Source organism: Zea mays, chromosome 5 (genome assembly GCF_902167145.1).
Source record: "Zea mays cultivar B73 chromosome 5, Zm-B73-REFERENCE-NAM-5.0, whole genome shotgun sequence".
Taxonomy (NCBI): domain Eukaryota; kingdom Viridiplantae; phylum Streptophyta; class Magnoliopsida; order Poales; family Poaceae; genus Zea; species Zea mays.
Genome location: NC_050100.1, coordinates 43,579,594 through 43,603,693, shown reverse-complemented (window position 1 = coordinate 43,603,693; position 24,100 = coordinate 43,579,594). Strand labels below are relative to the sequence as shown.

At 50.4% G+C, this 24,100-nt stretch overlaps 1 protein-coding gene and 1 pseudogene across 5 annotated transcripts; both read right to left on the bottom strand.

Annotated features, from left to right (window-relative positions):
• Positions 1-704: 704 nt before the first annotated feature.
• Positions 705-1,011, bottom strand: LOC109939673 (receptor like protein 29-like; annotated as a pseudogene).
• A 187-nt stretch (positions 1,012-1,198) lies between these two features.
• LOC103626280 (solanesyl-diphosphate synthase 1, mitochondrial) lies at positions 1,199-23,455 on the bottom strand. 5 transcript variants are annotated; one of them, XM_008646669.4, is made up of 11 exons: positions 23,177-23,455; positions 21,279-21,353; positions 13,465-13,536; positions 13,211-13,342; positions 13,049-13,135; positions 12,588-12,659; positions 12,189-12,274; positions 11,887-12,019; positions 11,700-11,789; positions 2,045-2,143; positions 1,199-1,562 (listed from the first exon to the last, which is right to left on the bottom strand). In XM_008646669.4, exons 1-11 carry the CDS (start codon positions 23,312-23,314, stop codon positions 1,383-1,385), a joined length of 1,164 nt encoding a protein of 387 aa, XP_008644891.2. In that variant the 5' UTR covers positions 23,315-23,455; the 3' UTR covers positions 1,199-1,382. The 5 variants fall into 5 exon arrangements, with proteins under 5 accessions (XP_008644891.2, XP_008644890.2, XP_020393906.1 ...); XM_008646668.3 differs by having other exon boundaries at positions 21,279-21,359; positions 23,177-23,383; XM_020538317.3 differs by lacking the exon at positions 23,177-23,455 and adding an exon at positions 21,497-21,691 and having other exon boundaries at positions 21,279-21,359.
• Positions 23,456-24,100: the final 645 nt, after the last annotated feature.

The following is a 24,100-nucleotide window of genomic DNA, read 5'->3' as shown; positions in this document are numbered from 1 at the left end:
TTCTGTTAGATGTTGGATGGACGTTTCAGATTTAAAATGTGCACGTGAGCACCGTACCCTTTTGAGCACCGGGAACATATCTAGTGCTCAAAGGGGTACGGTGCTCACGTGCATATTTTAAATCTGGAACGTCCATCCAACATCTAACAGAAGCACCAATTTTACAAAGAATCCCTTTCACCTTCCTCACTTGGTGGGAAGGGTTCTTAATCAAATTAACTGCAGCCGCTGAATACACTAGAACACGCACACCACACACACAGGGACAATACATTTATATGGGCCAGGAAAACGACCCAACATTTTCTTAGTGGTCAAGCCTCTCTTATATATATATACTAGTTAGTTGCCCGTGCGTTGCGACGGTACACGAACACCGCTGATAAAAACATTAATAGTAATTAATTTTGGATCATTTCATGAGATGTGCTCTCCCGATAGGAGGAAAAGGAGGAAAGACCCATTCATTTTTTATTCATCAATTAGAACAAAGTAGAAGCAACTAAACACCATACATGTTTATATATCAAACACATATATTGTTTAATAGCTACACATGTGGTCAACAAGATGTTATTAATCAATTACGAGACTTCCTATGGATACGCGATGTGTCAATACTACACCATTTTTTTCCTAAAAACAATGATAACCAACGTCGCCGGTATGGGGGAGGTGAGGCCGAGGTTGGACTTGAGCACGATCTACTCGATCGAGGACGACGACGTGAACAGCGCGGGCGGCAGCTCGACGGGGGCTTGGGCGGCACCGAAACAACCGAAGATGGAGAGCGTCCGGAGGTGCGGCAGGCCGTGCAGCGAGGCAGGGTCGAGCCTAGCCCCCGGGCCTGCAAGGCGGGGTGGCGACGTCAGGGCCCAGGTGGAGGCAGGTGGCGCGGAGCAGGTGCACGTCGTCGGGCGCGAGCTCGCACTGCAGGCCCGGCCATGGCGTGTCGATGCAGGGCCGCGAGTGGAGCTGCGGCCACGCCGGGTCGCCGAGGAGGTTCGCCATCACCCGGAAGATGGCCGCCAGCTCCGACGCCGACGCGTCCCCTCCGGGGATTGCGGGTGACGGGGATCATAACTGGGAGGGTGAGGAGCGCGCGATGGGGAGCGAAGTAGAGAGGGAGGATGTCGGAGATGTGTGGTGGGAGGGGGGCAGAACCGTGCACCGTTAACGTCTACACTGTAGTCTTAAGTAGTAGTAAAGAAGATAAGATGTATCAATCTAATCCAACAAGATTTTTTTAATAAAAAAAGGATCTTTTCCTCTTGCTCAGCCGTTTGCAAGGCTTCCTGGCCGGCCTTCTTGCATAACCCTAGCCGCCGCCACAACAGGTGAGGTTTAGCTTTCGATTCCCCTTGTAGAGGCCCAACACCTTGCTATTTTGTTCTTGTGATGACTCTTTCTGTGATATCAACAAGAGCACGCCTTGAGGTCAGAACATCCTTGTCGTCGCTATATGGGAGGGATTCTATAGCCTTGACTGCACGATCAGTGTGTTCTCGTGCGAGCTCCTTTGTCCTTTCAACCCCATGGCTCTTCCGGAGATAGTCAAGGGCCTGCAATTTAAAGAAGTTTACGGTCCTGTCCTGCTGTTTTTTCTAACGCTGTTTCAGAAAACATCCACTTTCAAGTGTGCAAGGAGGTGAGGCTAAATTAACAAATTAAATGTTCCGCATGCAATTAGCTGGCCATGAGAACCAATGGTATTTGGAGATGACAACTGCCAGACATCAAGTAAATGATTTATGCTGTTCCTCAATATCCAGCTAAACTATTCAAGTCAAGTCCAAAAAGTCTTGTACTTGTACCACTAGATATCAAAATTCATTAGCATGTCTAATAACAAGTAAACCATATAAACAAAATCTTCTCTTTGCTAACACATTCTTGTGCATCGTGTAAGTCACTTCCCTTCACTAGAAACAATTGCTTTGTGTGTTTTTTAGCGAAGATTATTCCCTAATCTGTTTGTTTTATAGGTAAATGAACAATGAAAATTGAAACCTGCACCTGCTCACAGCCTAAAGTAACTACTTACAATTTCAACGTTTGCAGGATTACCAAAACCTCGGTCAACAACTTCTAGTAGTTGCGGGAATTCCTCCATCGCATATAGCATTGGGGCAGTAATGATTCCCTGCATAGTGAATGCCAAGGTTTTTGTGTTGATACAGAAGCTTTAGCCTAACCATATCTCACATCTAATTCCAGTAGGCTGACCATAAAGAGATGGACAACAAAGTTTTATATATTATACTTATCTAGACAATGATAATCTTTTCTACAACAACTGATATGTGAAGTCGACACATCAGCAAAAATCCAGTCACCAAAAGTTGTCTCTCCTAAAAGCTATTATTAAAATAGATGCTGCTGAAATAGACCTATATATATATATATATATATATATATATATATATATATATATATATATATATATATATATATATATATATATATATATATATATATATATATATATAGACACTACCGGAATCGCGTTCTTTGCCGAGTGTCTAAGACACTCGGCAAAGGCTATTTTACACTCGGCAAAGGCTTTGCCGAGTGTAACACTCGGCAAAGAACACTCGGCAAAGATTTCATCGGCAAAGGGTTCTTTGCCGAGTGCTTTTTTCGGACACTCGGCAAAGACTTTGCCGAGTGTCAAAAAGCACTCGGCAAAGAAAAACACTCGGCAAATTAAGAATCGAAAAAATTAAAAAAAAACAGCAAAACATTTTTTAAATTCTAGGAACAACTCTCCAACCCTACCCTACTACCTTACCTGTTGCCCTATCATTTTTCACTATTATTTTGAATCAAACTTATATGTTTTGTAAATGGTGAGATTCGAACTCGCGACCTCTCTCTCGCGCATACCCTCCTATACCACTACACTACTACACCAATTATGTTTATACTACGTTTTCATTCCTCATGTACTATAACAAATCGAGAGTAATTTGATTATTTAAGGCACTAAATGAGTTCATTTGAAAATGTGACCAACTATAAAGTTGCATAACTTTTTGAGATCTAAAAGTTTTATTTTAATAGTTTCTACATCCGAGACCATTTATAAAATTTGAATTTTAAATTTAAAAACTTCACACGAAATTTTCAATGATAAGATGATTTCAAATCAAAAAATTGTCAACTACAAAGTTTCATTACATTTCAAGACCTACAACTTTTATTTTGGTGGTTTTTCCATCCGAGACAGTTTGAAAAATTCAAATTTCAAAATTCAAACATAGTTTTGCATAACAAGATGATTTCAAACTAAAACATTGTCAACTACAAAGTTTCATAACTCTTCAATACCTACAACTTTCATGTTGGTGGTTTTTCCTTTCGAAGTCGTTTTCAAAATTCAAATTTTAAATTTTTAAAATTCAGACATAGTTTTCGTTGACAATATGACTTCAAATGAAAAAGTTGTCAACTATAAACTTCTATAACTTCTCAAGATCTACAAAGTTTATTTTGGTTGTTTGGTAATTTGTTTATCTCAGATGATGGTTCTAACAATATGCACAAATTCTATACGTCCCTCTCGTAGTTTCATAAACTACGAGAGATATATAGGTTTTGTGAACAAATTTATTTTTATTTTGTCATATGAAGAAATGTTCAATATATAAATTGTACATCATGATGAGTTATACAAATTTGTAGTTGAAAACTTTTTCATTTGAATTAATTTACTACTTTAAAATGTGATTTTTAAATTATCTTTGCCTAGTGTTGGAGAAAAAACACTCGGCAAAGAGCTCTTTGCCGAGTGTTGTATTTGTGACACTCGGCAAAGAGCCCTTTGCCGAGTGTCAAAAAAAGACACTCGGCAAAGAAACTCTTTGCCGAGTGTCGAAAATAAAACACTCGGCAAAGAGCTTCTTCGCCGAGTGTTTTCTTTTACCGAGGGTTTTTTGTGTGGCACTCGGCAAAGAGCTCTTTGCCGAGTGCCCGAAATAAAACACTCGGCAAAGAGCCAAATTCCGGTAGTGAGAGAGAGAGAGTAGTAGTAGCAGTACTAGGACTTAGGCTACGGCCGACTGCAATAAGAGATACTGCCGGCATACTGGGCCAATATCACGCAGGAGATGGCCTATCGAAGCTTATACTTGAAAGCCCTATAACATAATTAATCTAACACCCCCTCCCAGTGGTAGATCTAGAATTTTATTGTAGGGTATGTCATTTAAAATTTACATATATATTTGATCAAACTATAAAACAAATAGCACACAATATTTTTCTATGTTGAATATTTTTAGATATTCTTTATATTTTTTATAATATATTTATATATATACTGTGTCCCTTGTGTCCATCGTGCTGGACCCGACGTCCTCCCACTACCCTTGTTGGCGGGGCAGGTCCTCCTCACTCTTCAGCACTATGCTCTCGCCGACCACGTCTTCGACGACATCGTCGCCCCGCCGTCTCCGTCCTAGTACCTGATGGACAGTGCGGTGCTCTCGTGGCTCCACGACACCATCACCATCGAGCTCCAAGACATCATCCGCGACCAGGCAGACACGGGCCGTCAGGCGTGGCTCGCTCTCGAGGAACAGTTCCTCGGGAACCAGGACGCTGGGGCCCTTCACCTCGACGCCCAGTTCCATCAATTCTCTTAGGGGACCTCTCCGTGGGGGAGTACTGCCACCAGATGAAGGGCCTGGCGAACTCTCTCCGCGACCTCGGCAAGCTGATGGCGGACCGCACCTTGGTGCTGAACCTCCTGCGTGGCCTCAGCCCCCGCTACGGCCACCTAAAGGCTTTGCACAAGAAGACCGTGCCCTTTCTCACATTCCATATCGTGCGGAATGAGCTTCTTCTCAAGGAGCTCACCATGGCGATTGAGGCACCGTCTCCGGCCCTAGCACTCTACAACGCTACCACTGGTGCTCAAGCGTCTTCCGGGGGACATGCCCCTCGCACTTCGTCGACCGGGCCCCCGCTCGTCCTCCTGCCGCGGCCCCTCGTCGGGCCTCCACCGCCGACGGCGGCCGTCGCCCCCGCAAGGGCGGACACGAGGTTGGCAGCTCCACCCGTGGAGGTTGCACCATCCGGGGTGGCAGCTAGGGCTGACCATCGTTCTACAACCCCTAGACCAGAACCATCTCCATGTGGCCGGGTCAGGCCCCCAGTGCCTCCCATCCTCCGGCGCCAGCTCTCTTAACCGCGACCCCCTACAGTGCACCTCCGCCGCCTTCCTACGGCATGCCTCCTTACGGCGTGCCCCCGACGACCCGCCCTGCCTCATCTCCCGCCTCCGGGGACCCCCACCACGACTCCCTGGTCCCCGTTCGCTGGAGGCTGGGCCCAGCCTCTCTAGCCACCGCCTATAGCACCATGGCGTTGGCTCCACTCTCTCCTGACTGGGTCATAGACTCTGGTGCCTCCTACCACACCACCCCCACCGCAAGCATGTTATCTCGCTCTCACCCACCTCATTCCTCCCACCCCGCCTCGATCGTTGTTGGAAACGGTTCCACTCTGCCGGTCACCTCAGTATGTGCCTTGGTTCTCCCTGGACCGTTCTATCTCAACGACGTTCTCGTAGCCCCCCACATCACCCACAATCTCCTTTATATCCGTCAGTTCACCACCGACAATTCTTGTTCCATTGAGATTGACTCCTCTGGTTTTTCTGTGAACGATCTGACCATCAGGACCCCTCTCACCCACAGTGACAGCGTCGGGCCCCTCTACACGCTCCAGCCTTCTTCCACCGGCACGTCTCCACCACCCGTTCTGGTCTCCACCACCACCTCCACCTCTTGGCATCGTCGTCTCGGCCACCCAGGATCTGACGTCATGACCAAGCTTTCCAACAGTCTAGATTCTTCTTGTAGTAGGAGACATTTTGAGGGTCTCCGTCATGCTTATCATTTAGACCGACATACTCGTCTCCCATTTACTATCTCTTCTTCTCGGGCTGAGCAGGCTTTTGACCTGGTTCATTGTGATCTCTGGACCTCCCCTGTACTCAGTCTTTCTGGATATAATACAATTTAGTGATTTTGGATGTTTTCCCCATTTTCTCTAGACTTTTCCTCTTCGATTGAAGTCCGACACATTCACCACTCTCACACACTTATTCGCCTGGGTCTCCACCCAGTTCTGTCGCCCGGTCCGTGCCCTGCAGTGCCATAATGGCCGCGAGTTCGACAACCATACCTTCCGATTGTTCTTTCTCATCAGTGGCATTCAATTGTGTCTCTCGTGCCCCTACACCTCTACCTAGAACGGCCAGGCCGAGCGCATGATTCGCACCACCACCAATATGATCTGCTGCCTTCTCTTCTAGGCGTCTCTCCCTGCCAGCTACTAGGCAGAGGCCCTACACACCGCCAACCACCTCCTCAACCGCCTCCCATCGAAGCCGGTGAGCCACCCTACTCCCCATTTCGCCCTGTACGGCACATCCCCCTCCTACGACCACCTCCGCGTGTTCGGTTGTGTCTGCTATCTCAACACTTCCGCTACTGCTCCTCATAAGTTGTCTCCCCGCTCCACCCGCTGCTTCTTCCTTGGCTACTCCCCAGACCACAACGGGTATCACTATCTTGACCTCGTCTCCCACCGCATCATCATCTCCCGTCACGTCGTCTTCGAAAAAGATGTGTTTCCCCTTGCTGGGTCCTCCCCACCCACAGATCTCGACTCCCTCCTTGAGTATGACCCGATTACCCATCCACCCCAGGCGCCTAACCTCGCATCGTTGCCCACGCCACGTGCGGCCCTGTCGACCCCACATGCGCCCCGCGCGGCTCCGACGCCTCCGCTCGCACTTCTACCCGCGCCACGTGCGGCCCTATCAATCATGCCCACGCCGCGTGCGGCCCCGTCGACGAGCGTGACTCGCTTCACCTACCCCGCCCTCGTTTACTACCGCCGCAGGAGCGCGCCTCCCTCGGCGCCCACGGACCCGGGCCCCTCGACGAGCATGACCCGATTCACGGACCCCACCGTCATTTATCACCGCCACGAGCCGGCCACCGATGGACCGCTCTGAGCTGCCGGTGTACCACCCGATCACCATTAACCGCGACCCCGGGCACGTCCACCCGATGGTGACTGGACGCGTCCCGGTGTCCTTCGGCCCGTCGACCAGCGGATTCTGACTGCTGATACGACCGCTACTCCACCGGACGCCTCCCCGGTCCCCTCCTCCGTACGCACTGCCCTCGCTGATCCACAATGGCATCGGGCTATGGAGGAGTACGTGGCCCTGCTGGCCAACCACACCTGGGACCTAGTGCAGTGTCCTCCAAGCAGCGATGTGGTCACCGGCTAGTGGCTCTTTCGCCACAAGTTGACTTCGGATGGCTCCCTCGACCGCTTCAAGGCCCGTTGGGTCCTTCGGGGCTTCACCCAGCGCCCCGGAGTAGACTACAACGAGACCTTCAGCCCCGTCGTCAAGTTCGCCACCGTCTGCGCCGTCCTCTCCCTCTCCCTCTCCCGGGACTAGGCGATCCATTAGCTAGACGTCAAGAATGCCTTCCTCCATGGCACTATGACGGAGACTGTCTACTGCAGCCAGCCCACCGGCTTCGTCAACGCCTCTCACCCGGATCTGGTACGCCGGCTGAACCGCTCCCTCTACTGCCTCAAGCAAGCGCCGCGGGCCTGGTACAGTCGCTTCACATCCTACTTGGCCACCATCGGCTTCGCCGAGGCCAAGTCAGATACGTCACTCTTCATCTACCGACATGGCTAGGACACCGTCTAACTCCTCTACGTCGACGACATTGTACTCACGGCATCCACTGTCGATCTCCTGCAACACACGATCATTGCCCTCCAGCGGAAGATTGCGATGAAGGACCTGGGGTCCCTCCATCACTTTTGACATTACCGCCGAACGCTGGCCCTAGGGTCTCTTCCTTCACCAGCGCCAGTACGCCATCGACATCTTGGAGCGGGCTGGCATGTCTGACTACAAGCCCTGCTCCACGCTTGTCGACACTCAGGCGAAGCTTTCTGAGGCCGATGGGCCCCCGGTCACCGACGCGACGTCTTACCGGAGCTTGACCGGCGCGCTCTAGTACATCACCTTTTCCTAGCCCAACATCGCCTACGCCGTATAGCAGGTGTGCACACCCACGGGAGCCCCATCTCACCGCTCTCAAGCGGAACCTGAGCTACCTCCGCGACTCCCTCGAATATGGCCTCCTCTTCCGACCATCCCCGACGTTGAAGCTCGTGGTCTACACCGATACTGACTGGGCCGCTAGCCCCGACACGCGCTGGTCCACTTTCGGCTACGTTGTGTTTCTGGGCGCCAACCTCGTAAGCGGTAGCCCGTCGTCTCCCGCTCCAGCGCAGAGGCCGAGTACCGCGCTGTGGCCAACGGCGTGTCGAAGGCCTCCTAGATGCGCCAGCTCCTCCACGAGCTCCACAACCCCCTTCAACGTGCTATCCTCGTCTACTGTGACAACGTCAGCGCCGTCTACCTCTCCACTCATCACGTGCAACATCAGCGCACGAAGTATGTGGAGATCGACCTGCACTTCGTCCGCGAGTGTGTCGATGCTGGTGACGTTCGGGTTCTCCGCGTCCCCGCACGCTGTAGTTCACCGACATCTTCACCAAGGGGTTACCGTCGGGTGTATTTTTAGACTTTCGGTCCAGTCTCAACATCTGTACAGGATAGAGTTGCGACTGCGGGGAGTGTTAGAATACCCGTTAGGGTTTAGGGGCTTCCCTGTGTATTTACCCTCTCGCCCCCTTGTAATGGGCCTGGCCCAACTATCCCAAGTCTATTAATATAACACCCAACCCTAATCTAGGGTAAGGGTTTCCCACAATCATCGTTTTGTTTCTTTAGTTTACCATATAGGAAAATTCAATTCAGAAACTACAAGGGCAGCTCCTGCAACACTGACATGTTATGATGCCTTAATTCGCATTGTGGATGTCTTCAAGCTTGCTTTTGGGCCCATGTCGTTTGTTGTCGTCTCTGACCATATTGTTACTAGACACATCCTTCAAGAGAACACATTCTATTATGATAAGGTATATTGTCTAGCATGTACCATCTGATCCAATTGTTGCTAGACACATCCTCCGGGAGAACATATATTTGTTATGATAAAAGTATGTTGTCTGTCTTGTACCGTACTAGACATGGGATTGCTCAAAATCTCTACAACATAATAGTGTAAATGGTAAAAATAAGCTAAATTGTGCACAAGTGAGGGTTTAAACCATGGTTGTTGGCTCTAAACACACATTCACACCCACCTACCAATAGAACACACATGTTTATGGGTTTTATACTCTACTCAAGCATAATATTGAGATTTTTATGAAAAAATAGGAAAAAAATAAAACTGGGTCGTGCAGGCCCTAGCTCGTCGTGCTACATCTAAGGCCCAAGCATGACACGGTGATTGAACCAGGCTAGCATGGGCCCGGTGGACAATGGGTTGGGCCATGCTCAGGCCGAGCTAAACCGTGCCAGGCCACGCGAAGAGAACCCTGCTGCCAGCGATGAAGGAGCCGTTATGGCTGAGTATGGCATCAGCCATACCTAAATTTTTAAAGTTATGACACCTTTTATAAATACTAGGACATTTGTGTTGTGGTGGTTATAATTTAGCGTTTAAGACATCAGATTACGTGTTTAATTCTTGTGTGCGGCTGTGTGCAATATTATCTCTTTTTTCCTACCATCTAGCCCTGTGTGTACTTTTTTCTTTTTTCCTAATAGCAAGCCATACCTTAATTTTCTTTTGTCCTCCACCACTGCTTGTCGCCACTATCCTCGCAAGCCACTCGAGAGTTTTGGCTAGTTACTCTAGTACCGACAAGGCGGAAAGGGGAGGAGGAACCGGTGGCGGCAGTGGCTAGGGTTTGATGCCGCCCGAGCCCCCTCACAAGAGACGACGTGGGGATTGGAATTTTTCTTTCTCACTCGACATATGAAATGCATTTATGCAGGTTACATGGTAGATGTTATGAACATTTGGGGCTAATGTTATGTGGTTGCTAGTGTTGAGGGCGGAAAGAGTTGAGGGGGCGGCGAATGGCTGTGGTGCTACAGTACCCGTGGTGCTACAGTGCGCGGGTACTGTTCGTTGGATGGGGCTGCGAGAGTTAGAGGACGACGGCTAGGGTTAGGGGCACTGGGGAGGCCGGCCGTAGGGCTTTGCCCACGACCGACAAGAGAGAAGGGATTTTGTTCTAATCTCTTGCTTGCCCTAGATTGATACATCTCCTCTGATTATATAGAGAGGTCCTACATGGCCCCTAAGCAAGCGACTAATTAACCCTAATTTGACTCCTCTAACACTACACCCCACCTAGACATGCAGCTCGAGGACAACCTAACAATGACTCCGCTAGACACAAATCTAACACCTAAAAATAAGCCTTTGACATCATGGCTTATTTTATTATTCTGAACCTAAATTAGAATGTGATTCTTTATTTTTGACCCCTTAGGATAAAGCGAACACCCTCCATGCATTGGACCTGCACATGTGCAGCCACCTGGATCCCATGGGAACAACCTCGTCCAGGCTGCAAAGGAAGACGTGGCAGCTCACCACTCCTACGGCCTGAGCTGCCGCGAGAAGAGAGAGCCACCCAACCAAATGTATTCTTGTTGTCCACATGGCTATGGATAAGGATGGAGAACTGGAGTGGAGGATCGACCAACCATGCCGAAGGCCTTGCCGCCACATGTGTCGCGTGTTGTTCAACGCGCAATATCGATGCAAGTCATTGTGCCAGGGAACGGCGGACCGCAGCCTGCAGCCACGCCGCTGCTGCCACTTTCCATGCTTGATGTCGTGCCAGGAAGTCGTGTGTCGCAGCCTGAAGACGGCAAGCCATTGCCTACAGTCGTGACGCTGCCGCAACTTGCTGCACTGGATGGCATGCCACGAAGCCACGTGCAGCCGACTGTAGTCGTGTCGCCACCGTTGATCAACGGTAAAACTCCACCTTTGCCGCGAATAGATCATGGAACTGGAGGATAGCAGACCGGTCCTACTCTAGATCTGCCCTAACATGAGCGAGCTCCTCACGCAAGGTGAAGAGATCGTCCGCATCAGAAGTCATGGGAAAGGATCCCTGACTCATGATACCAGATGTTATGAACACCGTTTGGGGCTGATGTTATGTGGTTGCTAGTGTTGAGGGCAGAAAGAGTTGAGAGGGTGGCGGATGACTGTGGTGCTACAGTGCCGCGAGTACTGTTCACTGGATGGGGCTGCGAGGGTTAGAGAGTGACGACTAGGGTTAGGGGCGCTGGGAGGCCAGCCGCAGGGCTTTGCCCATGGCCAACAAGAGAGAAGGGATTTCCTTCTAATCTCTTGCTTGCCCTAGATTGATACATCTCCTCTCTTTATATAGAGAGGTCTTACTTGGACCCTAAGCAAGCGACTAATTAACTCTAATGGGCTAAGGCCCAATAGGCCCTTGACTCCTCTAACAGTTGATGTGTTGAGATCAGGCACAACAACTAGTTCAAATAGAATACAAATTATTGTAAAGGTTTGGAATATTTTTGAACAATTATCTCATTTAAACAAGGTATACATATGTGATATATAGAAACGTAGCAAGACACGAGCATCTAACTAGTATAAATATATATTTCAGATAATAGACATGATTACATTTTCAGTCACTGCAAAGTAAATAGAATGAAAAAGTTAAGTTGTTATTCTCACATGGCGAATATGAGACAATGAACCGTTCCCAAGGGATGCAGAGGTGCCTGTGAAATTAAGTACATCATCAATTAACTGGAAGGCTAGACCCTGCATGTACCAAATTAGCTAAGTTATCGCCAAGTTTACAGAAATAACTTGCATGGAAATGAATTCAAGAAAAAGGAATAAGAAATGTTCCACAAACCAGGTTTCGACCATATTCGTATGCAAGCACCGAGACCTCAGCTGTGTGTCCTGCAAGAATAGCAACCGCCTTGCAACTATTTGATATCAATGATGACGTTTTGTAGTATGTCTTCTGCAGGTAGTACTCCATGCTGCATTTGGAAGAATCTATATCAGAATTTGCTAAAGACATCGTTGAGTGGACGGAAGAGTAAAACGAAAGTAGAAACAATGTGCAAGAATTTCACACTACAACTCTTGGTATAAATTTTTTAGATCTGACTAAGCAACGGAGACCATTATAGGGAGAGCATATTAAACCTTCGTTGTTGCTCTGTGCTTGTAGAGATCTGCATAGTTTCACCAGTAACTAGATGTTCTACAGTAGTTGCCATTAGAGAAGCCACCTGCATAGACAAGGTAGAAATCAGTTGGTGGTGATATAGACAACTTGCAAGAAAAGAGCACATGGGCACGGTATCCAGATGGATAGATCTAGAATTACAGCACAAGATAAGCATGTTATGCTGCTGAATACCAAGTAAATAGAATTTAAGATCAGAAGTGCATGAATGATATCCATGAAATGAGTCTAATGGCATGCGCAGAAGCAACTGATATAGCATGTAACAACTGTCTCTTCAGAAGATCAAATAAGGTAAACAAATTGCCCATTCTTGAAGATTGCTAAAAACAAATGAATAAGACATGTCAATTGACCTCTGTGTTCCCAAGTGCTGCAAGGGCCACACATGCTCTAGACAGCAGGAAGTCACCAGCCAGCACAGAAAGCTGCAGACAGAACATTCGATGAATACTGCTGTCAAACAATCTCAACTGTAGGAAGCTCTCCAGTTTAGAAATAGAGAACCACAACGAAAGCAGTTTTGAGAACATATTTTAACACTGCTGCCTTAACCAAAAAAATGGTGCTTCTATTATTCCGTAACTTCAAGATGAGAGTGCCACCTAATTTAATGCTTATAAAAGATTTTGATTTCCAAATATCCTAACTTCATATTAACCTGTAACCAAATGAAGAAGCTTTTATTTGCCTGCTAGACCACAAATGCATACCAGTTCACTGGAAGCTAAAACTTTTCATAGTTTTGAATTACTATTCGAGTAGTTAGTCTCAATGCATAGGAACGATACGGTTATTACACTGCACGCGTAAATACCTTGTTTCCCTTGATGAGATTCAATGATCTGACGCCACACCTAGTATCGGCATTGTCAAGAACATCATCATGCATAAGGCTTGCAACCTGCAGACATAAAAGATTGAGGAAAGAAAAACAGAATAGCAATGTGTGGCTCTGAAGGATAGCCACAATACTAACATGAATCATTTCAGTTATCTCGGCAATGTTCTGCTGCCGTGAGCGGAGTTTATCTGCCAATATACTGAGAACTTTGCCTTCTGTTGATTCTGACAAAGAGAATTTCACAGCTGATGCCATGAGCAACAAAACCTGTCAATACAAATTTCGAGCATTAGAGACACGAAAGATCAAGAAGAGAGGAGGCACCAACCAAGAATAAAATGACAATGTAGTCATTTGTTTAAAAAACAATCCAAAAATTGAGGAATTACCGTAGGTTGGAATCTTTTTCCCTCTACTCCCACCTTGAAAAAGTACTCAGCTGTTGATGCCAGTTTGGGGACCTGCAAATGCAGATGTAGGGCTCCGACAATGAAACTTTGTCCATCAATAGATCAATAAAACATCAAATCATCTTGTTGGATTATTGTATTTGTGTCTATGTAATTGGGTTTTGGCCCAGCCCATATATCAATCTCTACTATATTTAAGTGTGAGATTCGTCATGCGTCCTCCCCTAGCGATTCCCGCACACGCGTTGCCTCCCCATGCGTGTCGCTATTCCCGCACACGTTGTTAAAAATAGGGCGTGTTGGTGGGGGATCAAACCCTACACCTTGAGCAGGAGACAAACAACCTCTACCACTGCACCATATGTCTGTGTGCGTTACAGATAGGAGAGATATCTCATTTAAGCAAGGTCTATCTATACGATATATAGTGTCAGTGTACCCGTTTAGGGTTTGGGGTTCTACCCCGTGTATTTACCATCTCACCACTTAATGGGCCAGGACCCTTAACACAGTCTATTAATACATCACCCAATCCCTCATTAGGGTTAGGGTTTCCCACATGGTATAGAGCTAGGGTTTTCTTTCCTTCCTCCCCTTCTCCCCCACCCAGTCGCCGCCCCCCTGTCTGCTGCTGGCCGTCGCCCCCTGCCACCGCCAGCCCGCCATGGAGCCACACCCCTCTGGTACCGACTACCCCCCTCTCTCGTCCTGGTGCGGTCGCTGTCGGCCCTCCCCCTCACGGCGCAGGCCCTCGGCCTAGCCTGACCGCCACGGGCCTCCCCAGTGCGATGCCTCGGCCCGGCGTGGCTCTCCCCGGCGCGGCGCCTTGGCTTGGCGCGACCGCAGCCGACACAGCCCCCCCCCGGCGCGGCGCCCCTGCTCCCCAGCACCGTCGCTGCCCTCGCCCTGGCACCCCTATCCACTAGCGCAACCGCCGCTGCGTGCGCCGCCCTCAGCGTGGCCCTGGGCGTCTCCCCGTCCTTTTTTCGGCTCTCCGCCCTACGACCTTGTTGCTGGGGCGGCCCCCTACATCACCGGTCTCGAACCCCTCCTCGACAGGATCGCCGCCACTCAACGGCGTCGAGGTTCCCCTCCAGGCTTCCCCGCCTTTGCTGCCCCCACATGGACCGACGCCGTTGCTTCCCTGTCCGCTCCTCCGCCGGTTTCCTCGACTCTGGCTACGACTATTGCCACGATCCAAGCTGTCGTCGCTGCCTCCCGGGACCGCGAGCGTGCTGCGACTCTCGCCCTGGAGCACGAACGTGCCATGGGCGCCGCTTTGACTGCCTAGATGGCCACCGCGCAGCGCCTCATACTCGACCATCCTGCGGTCGTCCATGAGGCTCCGATGCTCCCACCTGAGGCCCCTCCTCGCGCCTGGTCTCGACGTCGACCACATCGCCGCCCTCGACACACAAGTCGTCGGACTTTACAACGTTCGGTCCCTCGTGTCCATCGTGTTGGACCCGGCGTCCTCCCACTACCCTCGTTGGCGGGTGCATGTCCTCCTCACACTTCGCGGTATGCTCTCGCCGACCACGTCCTCAACGACATCGTCGTCCCGCCGTCTCCTTCCTGGTGCCTGATGGATAGCATGGTGCTCTCGTGGTTCCATGGCACTATCATCGTCGAGTTACAAGACATCATCCGCGACTAGGCGGACACGGGCCGTCAGGCGTGGCTCGCCCTCGAGGAACAGTTCCTCGAGAACCGGGACGCTCGGGCCCTTCACCTCGACGCCTAGTTCCATCAGTTCTCTCAGGGGGTACTCTCCATGGAAGAGTACTGCCACCAGATGAAAGGTCTGGCAGACTCCCTCCGCGACCTCGGCGAGTCAGTGGCCGACCGTACCTTGGTGCTCAAACTTCTACGTGGCCTCAGCCCTCGCTATGGCCACCTGAAGGCTCTCACTAAGAGGATCGTGCCATTTCCCACCTTTCATGTCATGCGGAACAAGCTTCTCCTTGAGGAGCTCACCATGATGATTGAGGCACCTGCTCCGGCCTCATCACTCTACAGCGCTCCTGCCGACGGTCAGGCGTCTTCTGGGGGGTAGGCCCCTTGCCCTTCGTCGACCGGGGCCCCTGCCAGCCCTCCTCCCACAGCCGCTATGGCCCCTCGTTAGGCTGCCACCGCTGACGGAGGTCGTCGCCCCCGCAAGGGCGGATGCGGGGTGGCGGCTCCACCCGTGGAGCTTCCACCGGCTGGGGTGGTAGCCAGGGCTGGCCATCGTTCTACAACCCCTAGACCGGAATCATCTCCATGTGGCCGGGTCAGGCCCCGAGTGCTCCCCGTCCTCCTGTGCCGGCTCTCCTCACTGCGCTCCCCTACGGCGCACCTCAGACGCCTGCCTACGACATACCTCCATACGGCGTGCGCTCGACGAACTAGGCTCCGCCTCCATTCCCACCTCCGGGACCCCCACCACGACTCTCTGGTCCCACTTGCTGGAGGCTGGGACCCGGCCTCCCTCGTCATGGCATTGGCTCCACCCTCCTTTGACTGGGTCATCGAATCCGGTGCCTCCTACCACATCACCCCCTCTGTAGGCATGCTATCTCGCTCCCAACCACCTTATTCCTCGCATCCCACCTCGATCGTCGTTGGAAACGGTTCCACTCTGTCAGTCAACTCAGTAGGTGCCTCGGTTCTCCCTGGACTGTTCTATCTCAACGATATTCTCGTAGCCCCTCATATCACCCGTAATCTCGTTTATGTCCGTCAGTTCGCCACCGACAATTCTTGTTCCATTCAGTTTGACCCTTCTGGTTTTTTTGTGAAGCATCTGGCCACCAGGACCCCTCTCACCCGATGTGACAGCGTTGGGCTCCTCTACATGCTCCGGCCTTCTTCCATCGGCGCGTCTCCACCTCCCGTCCTAGTCTCCACCACCACCTCCACCACTTGGCATCGTCGTCTCAACCACCCAGGACCTGACGTCATGACCAAGCTTACCAGCAGTCTAGATTCTTCTTGTAGTAGGGGACATTTTGAGGGTCTCTGCCATGCTTGTCAGTTAGGCCGACATACTCGTCTCCCATTTACTACTTCTCGGGCTAAGCAGGCTTTTGACCTGGTTCATTATGATCTCTGGACCTCCCATGTACTCAGTCTTTCTAGTTATAAATACTATTTAGTGATTTTGGATGATTTTTCCCATTTTCTTTTGACTTTTCCTCTTCGGTTGAAGTCTGACACATTCACCACCCTCACACACTTCTTCGCCTAGGTATCCACCCAATTCCGTCGCCTGGTCCGTGCCCTGTAGTGTGACAATGGTCGCGAGTTCGACAACCACGCTTCCTGTTCTTTCTTTCTCACCAATGGTGTTTAGTTGCGTCTCTCGTGCCCCTACACCTCTGCCTAGAACGGATGGGCTGAACGCATGATTCATACCACCACCAATATGATATGCTGCCTTCTCTTCCAGGCGTCTCTCCCTGCCAGCTACTGGGCAGAGGCTCTGCACACCGTCACCCACCTCCTCAACCGCCTCCCATTGAAGGCGGTGAGCCAACCTACTCTCCACTTCACCCTATACGACACAACCCCCTCCTACGACCACCTTCGCGTGTTCGGTTGTGTTTGCTATCATAACACAAGGGGTATCGCTGTCTTGACCTCGCCTCACACCGCATAATCATCTCCAGTCACGTCATCTTCGAGAAGATGTGTTTCCCCTTGCTGGCTCCTCCCCACCCACTGATCTCGACTCCCTCCTTGAGTTTGATTCGATTACCCCTCCACCCCAGGCGCCTTCGCTCGCGCCGTTGCCCACTCCACGTGCAGCCTCGATGCCTCCGCTCGCGCCTCTTCCCACGCCACGCGCGGCCCCATTGACCATGCCAGCGCCACACGCGGCCCCATCCACCGCGCCTAAGCCACGCGCGGCCCCATCGACTGCTCTCGCGCCACGCGCGACCCAGTCAACGAGCGCGACTCGCTTTGCTGACCCCCCCTCGTTGTCTATCACCACCGCGAGCAGACCACGACCGCGACCCTTATCGTCCCGGTGGCTCGCTCTGAGCCGCCTGTGTATCACCTGGTCGCCATCCACCGTGACCTCGGGCACGTCCACCTGATGGTGACTCAGCGTGCCGTCGGCATTCTTCGCCTCATCGATCGACTGATTCTGGCAGCTGATACAATCGCCACTCCACTGGATGCCTCCCCGGTCCCCTCCTCTGTTCGCACCACCCTCACAGACCCACACTGGTGTCGGGCTATGGAAGAGGAGTACACGGCCCAGTTGGCCAACCACACCTGGGACCTGGTGTCGTGTCCTCCCGGCACCAACGTGGTCACCGACAAGTGGCTCTTTCGCCATAAGCTGACCTCGAACGGCTCTCTCGACCGCTACAAGGCCCATTGGGTCCTTCGGGGTTGGGCGATCCATCAGCTCGACGTCAAGAATGCCTTCCTCTATGGCACTCTATCGGAGACTGTCTACTGAAGCCAGCCCACTGGTTTCGTCGATGCCGCTCGCCCGGATCTGGTCTACCGGCTGAATCGCTCCCTCTACAGCCTCAAGCAGGCGCCGCGGGCCTGGTACAGTCGCTTCGCCTCCTTCTTGGACTCCATCGGCTTCGTTGAGGCCAAGTCGAACAAGTCACTCTTCATCTACCGACGTGGCGACGACACTATCTACCTCCTGCTCTATGTCGACGACATTGTGCTCACGACATCCACCGCCGATCTCCTACAACGCACGATCATCGCCCTTCAGGGAGAGTTCACGCTGAAGGACCTAGGGCCCCTCCACCAATTCCTTGGCATCACTGACGAATGCCGACCCTAGGGGCTCTTCCTTCACCAGCGCCAGTACGCCATCGACATCTTGGAGCGGGCTGACATGTCCGACTGCAAGCCCTGCTCCACGCCTGTCGACACTCAAGCGAAGCTCTCCGAGGACGACGGGCCCTCGGTCGCCGACGCGGCGTCCTACAGGAGCGTGACCGGCGCGCTCTAGTACCTCACCTTCTCTAGGCCCGACATCGCCCACGCCGTCCAGCAGATGTGCCTGCACATACACACTCCACGGGAGCCCCACCTCACCGCTCTCAAGCGGATCCTGCGCTACCTTCGTGGCTCCCTCGACTATGGCCTCCTCCGTCCATCCCCAACGTCGGAGCTCGTGGTCTCCACTAACGTTGACTGGGCTGGCTGTCCCAACACGCGCAGGTCCACTTCCGGCTATGCCGTGTTCCTGGGCGCCAACCTCGTCTACTGGGCCGCCAAGCGACATCCCATCGTTCCCGCTCCAGCGCGGAGGCCGAGTACCGCGCTGTGGCCAACGGCGTGGCAGAGTCCTCCTGGCTACGCCAGCTTCTTCACGAGCTCCATAGCCCCCTCCAGCACGCCAGCCTCGTTTACTGCGACAACGTCAGCGCGGTCTACCTCTCCACCAATCCTGTGCAACATCAGCGCATGAAGCACGTGGAGATCGACCTGCACTTTGTCCGCGAGCGGGTCGCCGCCGGCGACAATCAGGTTCTCAGCGTCCCCACCACGCTGCAGTTCGCCGACAACTTCACAAAGAGGCTTCTGTCGAGTGTATTTCTAGACTTTCGATCCAGTCTCAACATCTATACAGGATAGAGTTGTGACTGGGGGGGTGTTAGTGTACCCGTTTAGGGTTTGGGGTTCTACTCGTGTCTCACCCCTGTAATGGGCCATGCCCACCTAACACAATCTATTAATACATCACCCAACCCCTCATTAGGGTTAGGGTTTCCCAGATATAGAAACCGTAGCAATGTATGGGCAACTGACTAGTATATATACACATGTCTACCCTGATTTAGGGTTTAGGGGTTCCCACTAACAACCATTGTTCTATGGAGTTCGATTCCTGGGGACTCACCATATGGGATCTTACCACTCCTGTCATGGTCGCCTGATGCGATAGTTCGGAACCACTATATCCTATTCTCTTTCCTGCTCCACCTCCCTTATCTCGTGTTCCTACACCCTACGCCCCCGCTGCTACTGCCTCTGCCTACACTTGGCATCGTCGTCTTGGGCACCCTGGTCTCGATGTCCTCTCCAGACTCTCAGGCGCCTCGACCATCACTTGCCCCGGCAGCACCGATGCCTCATTTTGCCATGCCTGTTAACTTGGTCGTCACACTCGCTTACCCTTCCGTTATTCCATGTCTCGCACTACTCACCTCTTCGACCTCGTCCACTGTGAATTTGGACATCTCCAGTTACAAGTACTATCTAGTCATCCTGGAAGACTTCTCTCCCTACCTATGGACCTTTCCCTTCCACCGCAAGTTTGACACCTTCACCAGTCTATCTCCCTTCTTTGTATGGGTGTCCACTCAGTTTGGTCACATCATTCGGAGTGTTCAATGTGATAATGAGCGAGAGTTTGATAAGTCCACATCTCGTACCTTCTTTCTCACCCATGGTGTGCAGCTGCGAGTGTCATGTCTTCCCACCTCCCCTCAGAGCGGTCGGACCGAGCACATGATTCGCACTGCCACTAATATGTTGTGTTGCCAACTCCTCCAGCTTTTCCCTAATTCGAGGTCGTCTTTTCCCTCCATGACTCTTCCCCACCTCCCGACCTCGATCCCTAATTGATGCTGATTTTGTCAATGTACCTTCTCTTCCCCTGCCCTCTTACGTGCCACGCATGGCCCCGTCGCCTGCGCCATGACCACACGTGACCCCGTCGTCTTTGCCTGCACCATGCGCGACCCCGTTACCTCTGCTCATGCCGCATGCAGCCCAATAACATCGTCATCTTCACCTGTGCCACACGCGACCTCGCTTGTCTGAACACCTTTGGCTCGCTTCACTGATCCCGCCCTCGTCTAACAACAGCATGTGCGGCCCGATCCACAAGTCCTCTCCAACGACAACCGACCCCATGCCCTGGCCCGCTCCCGTGACGAGCCACTGGTGCACCACCCTATCGCCATCCACAACGACCCCCGCCATGTCCAACCGATGGTCACTCGCCACTCGGTCGGTGTTCTCCGACCAGTTGACTGGTTGTTGCTCACGTGCACACCTCGTGGGAGGCCTACCTCACCGCTGTCAAGCGGATTCTTCGCTACCTCCACGGCACCCTCGATTACACCCTTCTTCAGCCCACTTCGACTTCTAAGTTGGTCATCTAAACCGACGCTGATTGGGTCAGCTGCCCTGACACGCGTTGGTCCACGTCTGGCTACACCGTGTTCCTTGGCACCAACCTTGTCTCCTGGTCCTCGAAGCGGCAGCCTGTTGTCTCTTGTTCCAGTGTCAAGACCGAGTAACACACTATGGCCAACGGCTTGGCTGAGGCATCCTAGCTCAGTTAGCTGCTCAATGAGCTCCACAGCCTCATGTGCGCCACACTCGTCTACTGCGACAACATCAGCACGGTCTACCTCTTCACCAATCTCGTGCAACACCAGTGCACGAAGCACGTGGAGATAGATCTTTACTTCGTCCGCGAGCGTGTCGCCATCGGTGATGTCTGTGTCCTCCACGTCCCGACCACTTCACAGTTCGCCGACATCTTCACCAAGGGGCTACCATCCATGATGATCTCGGAGTTTCTGTCCAATCTCAACATCTGTCCAGGCTAGAGTTATGACTGCGGGGGATGTTGGATTATTGTATCTGTGTCTATGTAGTTGGACTTTGACCTAACTCATACTCTATTAATATATATACACATGCCTACCCTAATTTAGAGTTAGGGTTCCCACTACATCTTTTCTGCCAGTAGTCCATAGGAGTACTACACCGATGAATAGACGAGTTCTGCTGAACAGGATCAACTGCTTACTGACCTCAGCAGACACCATGAATCGTAACCGATTTACAAGAAGTGATACCTCATCGGCGACTAATTCAAATGGATCTTGCTGTTCCTGAGAACATTTACAAAATTAGACTCTTCATACTATATTACAGCAAAAAAAACTTCCACATTTCAAACAAAATAAAAGGCCGAGGATAAATCCAGAACAGATTAAAGGCTTGTTTGGTTGTCTCCCCATGCACTTACCTGGCCAGACACGATTCTCAGGCATTGGATTTCAGTCGCCTAGGGCTGAGATCATTGCCTGGCCAGCTAGCTTCCTGGTAGGGCACCATCCAAACATCCCCTAAGAGCCAGTTTGGTAGAGCTCCTCCTCTAGATTCTCGACGGAAGCTGATTCTCTGTGAGAAGTGATTCTTTGATTGAAACTGATTCTCTAGGATAAACTCTACTTATACAAAAAAATCCTGTGTGTAAATTGAATCAGGAGAAGCTAATTTTTTCAGCGCCCAGCCTCCTAGTTCATTTCATAGAATCACTTAACAGAACCAGTAAAGAATCACTCCTCATTACTGTTTGGCAGAGCTTCTCCTGGATTCAACCTAGAAGCTGCTTTGGAAGCTCTGCCAAACTCACCCTAAGATAATCTTTGATTAATGCCAAAAACAACATCAAAGCCTTATTGTTGCAATATGAATGAAACTTTCTTTCAAGTCGAACATCAAATAAAACAGTTCAAATGATGAAAAGAAAATCAATTTATCCTGTACAAGAGCACAATGTGTTCTTTGCCATATTAGCATAGTCAAACTCAAACCAGGAACAGTATCTTAGTACCTGGGTGCATTACATGTTTTTTATGAATTAACAACTGAAAGTCATTTCACCCCTTTGTTGATCTGGAGATGGACGAACAGCATATCTATAAAAAGGAATCATATTGGGTCTATAATCTTTATAGAAGCTTTCTCATATGATAACTAATGTAGGGTGATAATATCCAAGATAGGCTTAAGATGAGAAGCCATCGATTGACACTGCATTAGAAAAAAAGATACCCACAGTGCTACAGACAAGAGATGTAATAGCAACAAGATGCAGTCAACTAAATAATGTGACACACAATGACTTTCTCTACTATATTAAAACATTAGTTTCAATGGTTGTTCCGCGTCATCCTTCCCGCTTAATGCAAAAACAAAGTAAAATTGTGTAAAATGGGGGTTCGAATCTTGTTTGTTGTTTTCACATTCACAACCACCTAACAAATACAATACATATATTTTTATGTCTTATTAAAACAAAGTCTACTCATATGATATATAGAAATCATAGCATGACGGGCAACTAACTAGTGTGAATTTATGTTCAACTATCATTTCCTACTTCATTTTAAAATTATGCCCTGCCCTAACCCTTTGAAAGAAAAAGGCAGAAGTGATCATTTCACACTAAATGAGAAGCACGAAACGAATGATTACAAAGATAATGCCTCAACTTCCTGATCCATGGAGGCCCCGTTCTGGCGAACCTGGTATTGGGCATCATGCAACCATCTAGAGCTCACGAGAGCAACACCTCTGCAACCAGTCACATTCTAAACGATACAGAATGTACAGACTACAGAGCCTGTATCAGCGCAACCGAAAAGCCGGACTTTTCCCATACCACGAACTGCATGGCCACATATGAAAGACCGGTTGCTATTCGTTGTGATTTACGGGACTAGAGAGCGTATTAACGAGGGCAAACTCGCGCCAATGCGATCACTAGAAGCGCAACCCCAAACGGTTTCTACCGGGGCGCGGCACAAGCAGCGCAAACACAACGCGGACTGTGGCTGGCAGCTCGGCCGCCAACCAGCACCAGCAGGCACCAGCTGCACCAGCACAGGGTAAAGTATGGGAAGGGAACGGGGGAGTGGACCTTGCTCCGAATCTGGGAGGCGAGGGGCATGTGGTGGTGGTGCCGACCCAGGAGGCCAGTGCCACCGCCGGCCGACGAGGTGGGCAGGAGCCTCTGCGCCTGGGCGACATGGCGCGCGAAAGCCCACCGCCAAGACATGCTTCAGTTGCTCCCGAGATCGGAGGCAGGGAGGATGAGCTGGAGAAAAGGTGACGCAAAGGGCGGCGGCCGATTTTTCTTTCATTGTGTATTTTAGTTTTTTTCTTTTTCAAAATTTCATGTTTACAACTCGGCCCTTTTGGTATGGCTCTGCGTTCTGTGCAAATGACTTATATAGAGAAGAGAGAGTTGTTTTACATTTCATTTGACAAAATAACTTCTCTTTTATTTTCTAGTGATGTATGAGAAAAATGTGGAAAGAGCCCCTAGAAACCATATTTTTTTATGCTTTATCTCCTAACAAGAAAACAGTTTTGGCTTTTAAAGTGCTCCCATGAATCATTTTTTTAGCGTTCGGCAGGGCTTCACGGTGAGTTAGAGCTGAAACCCCCCAAAAAACAATGTCAAAGAGGCCTTAAAGCAAGTTTGGAAATTTAAATCCCCACCTACGTTGAAGAAGATGGTGAAAAATGAACTAGTTTAAGGATTCGGCAGGACTTTAGCTTTTATAAAAATAGTTTTTGGCTCTGGCTTCTTCGCGCGTGTAGCTTTTCTGGGGAGCCAAAGCCCTTATCAAAAAAACCGTTTAGCAACATGGCTTTATATTGTTTTTCAAAATAAATTTTAGATAATTTTTTTTCAAACAACATGAACAGACAACTATTTCAACAAAAAAACTCTTGTACTTTCAGACCCAAGTAGTCTGGTGGATATGGACGGAACTAGTTCGGTCGTGCTCTGCATCACCATGTTGCATGCGCCATGGCGTCCTTGGGCCTAGATGGC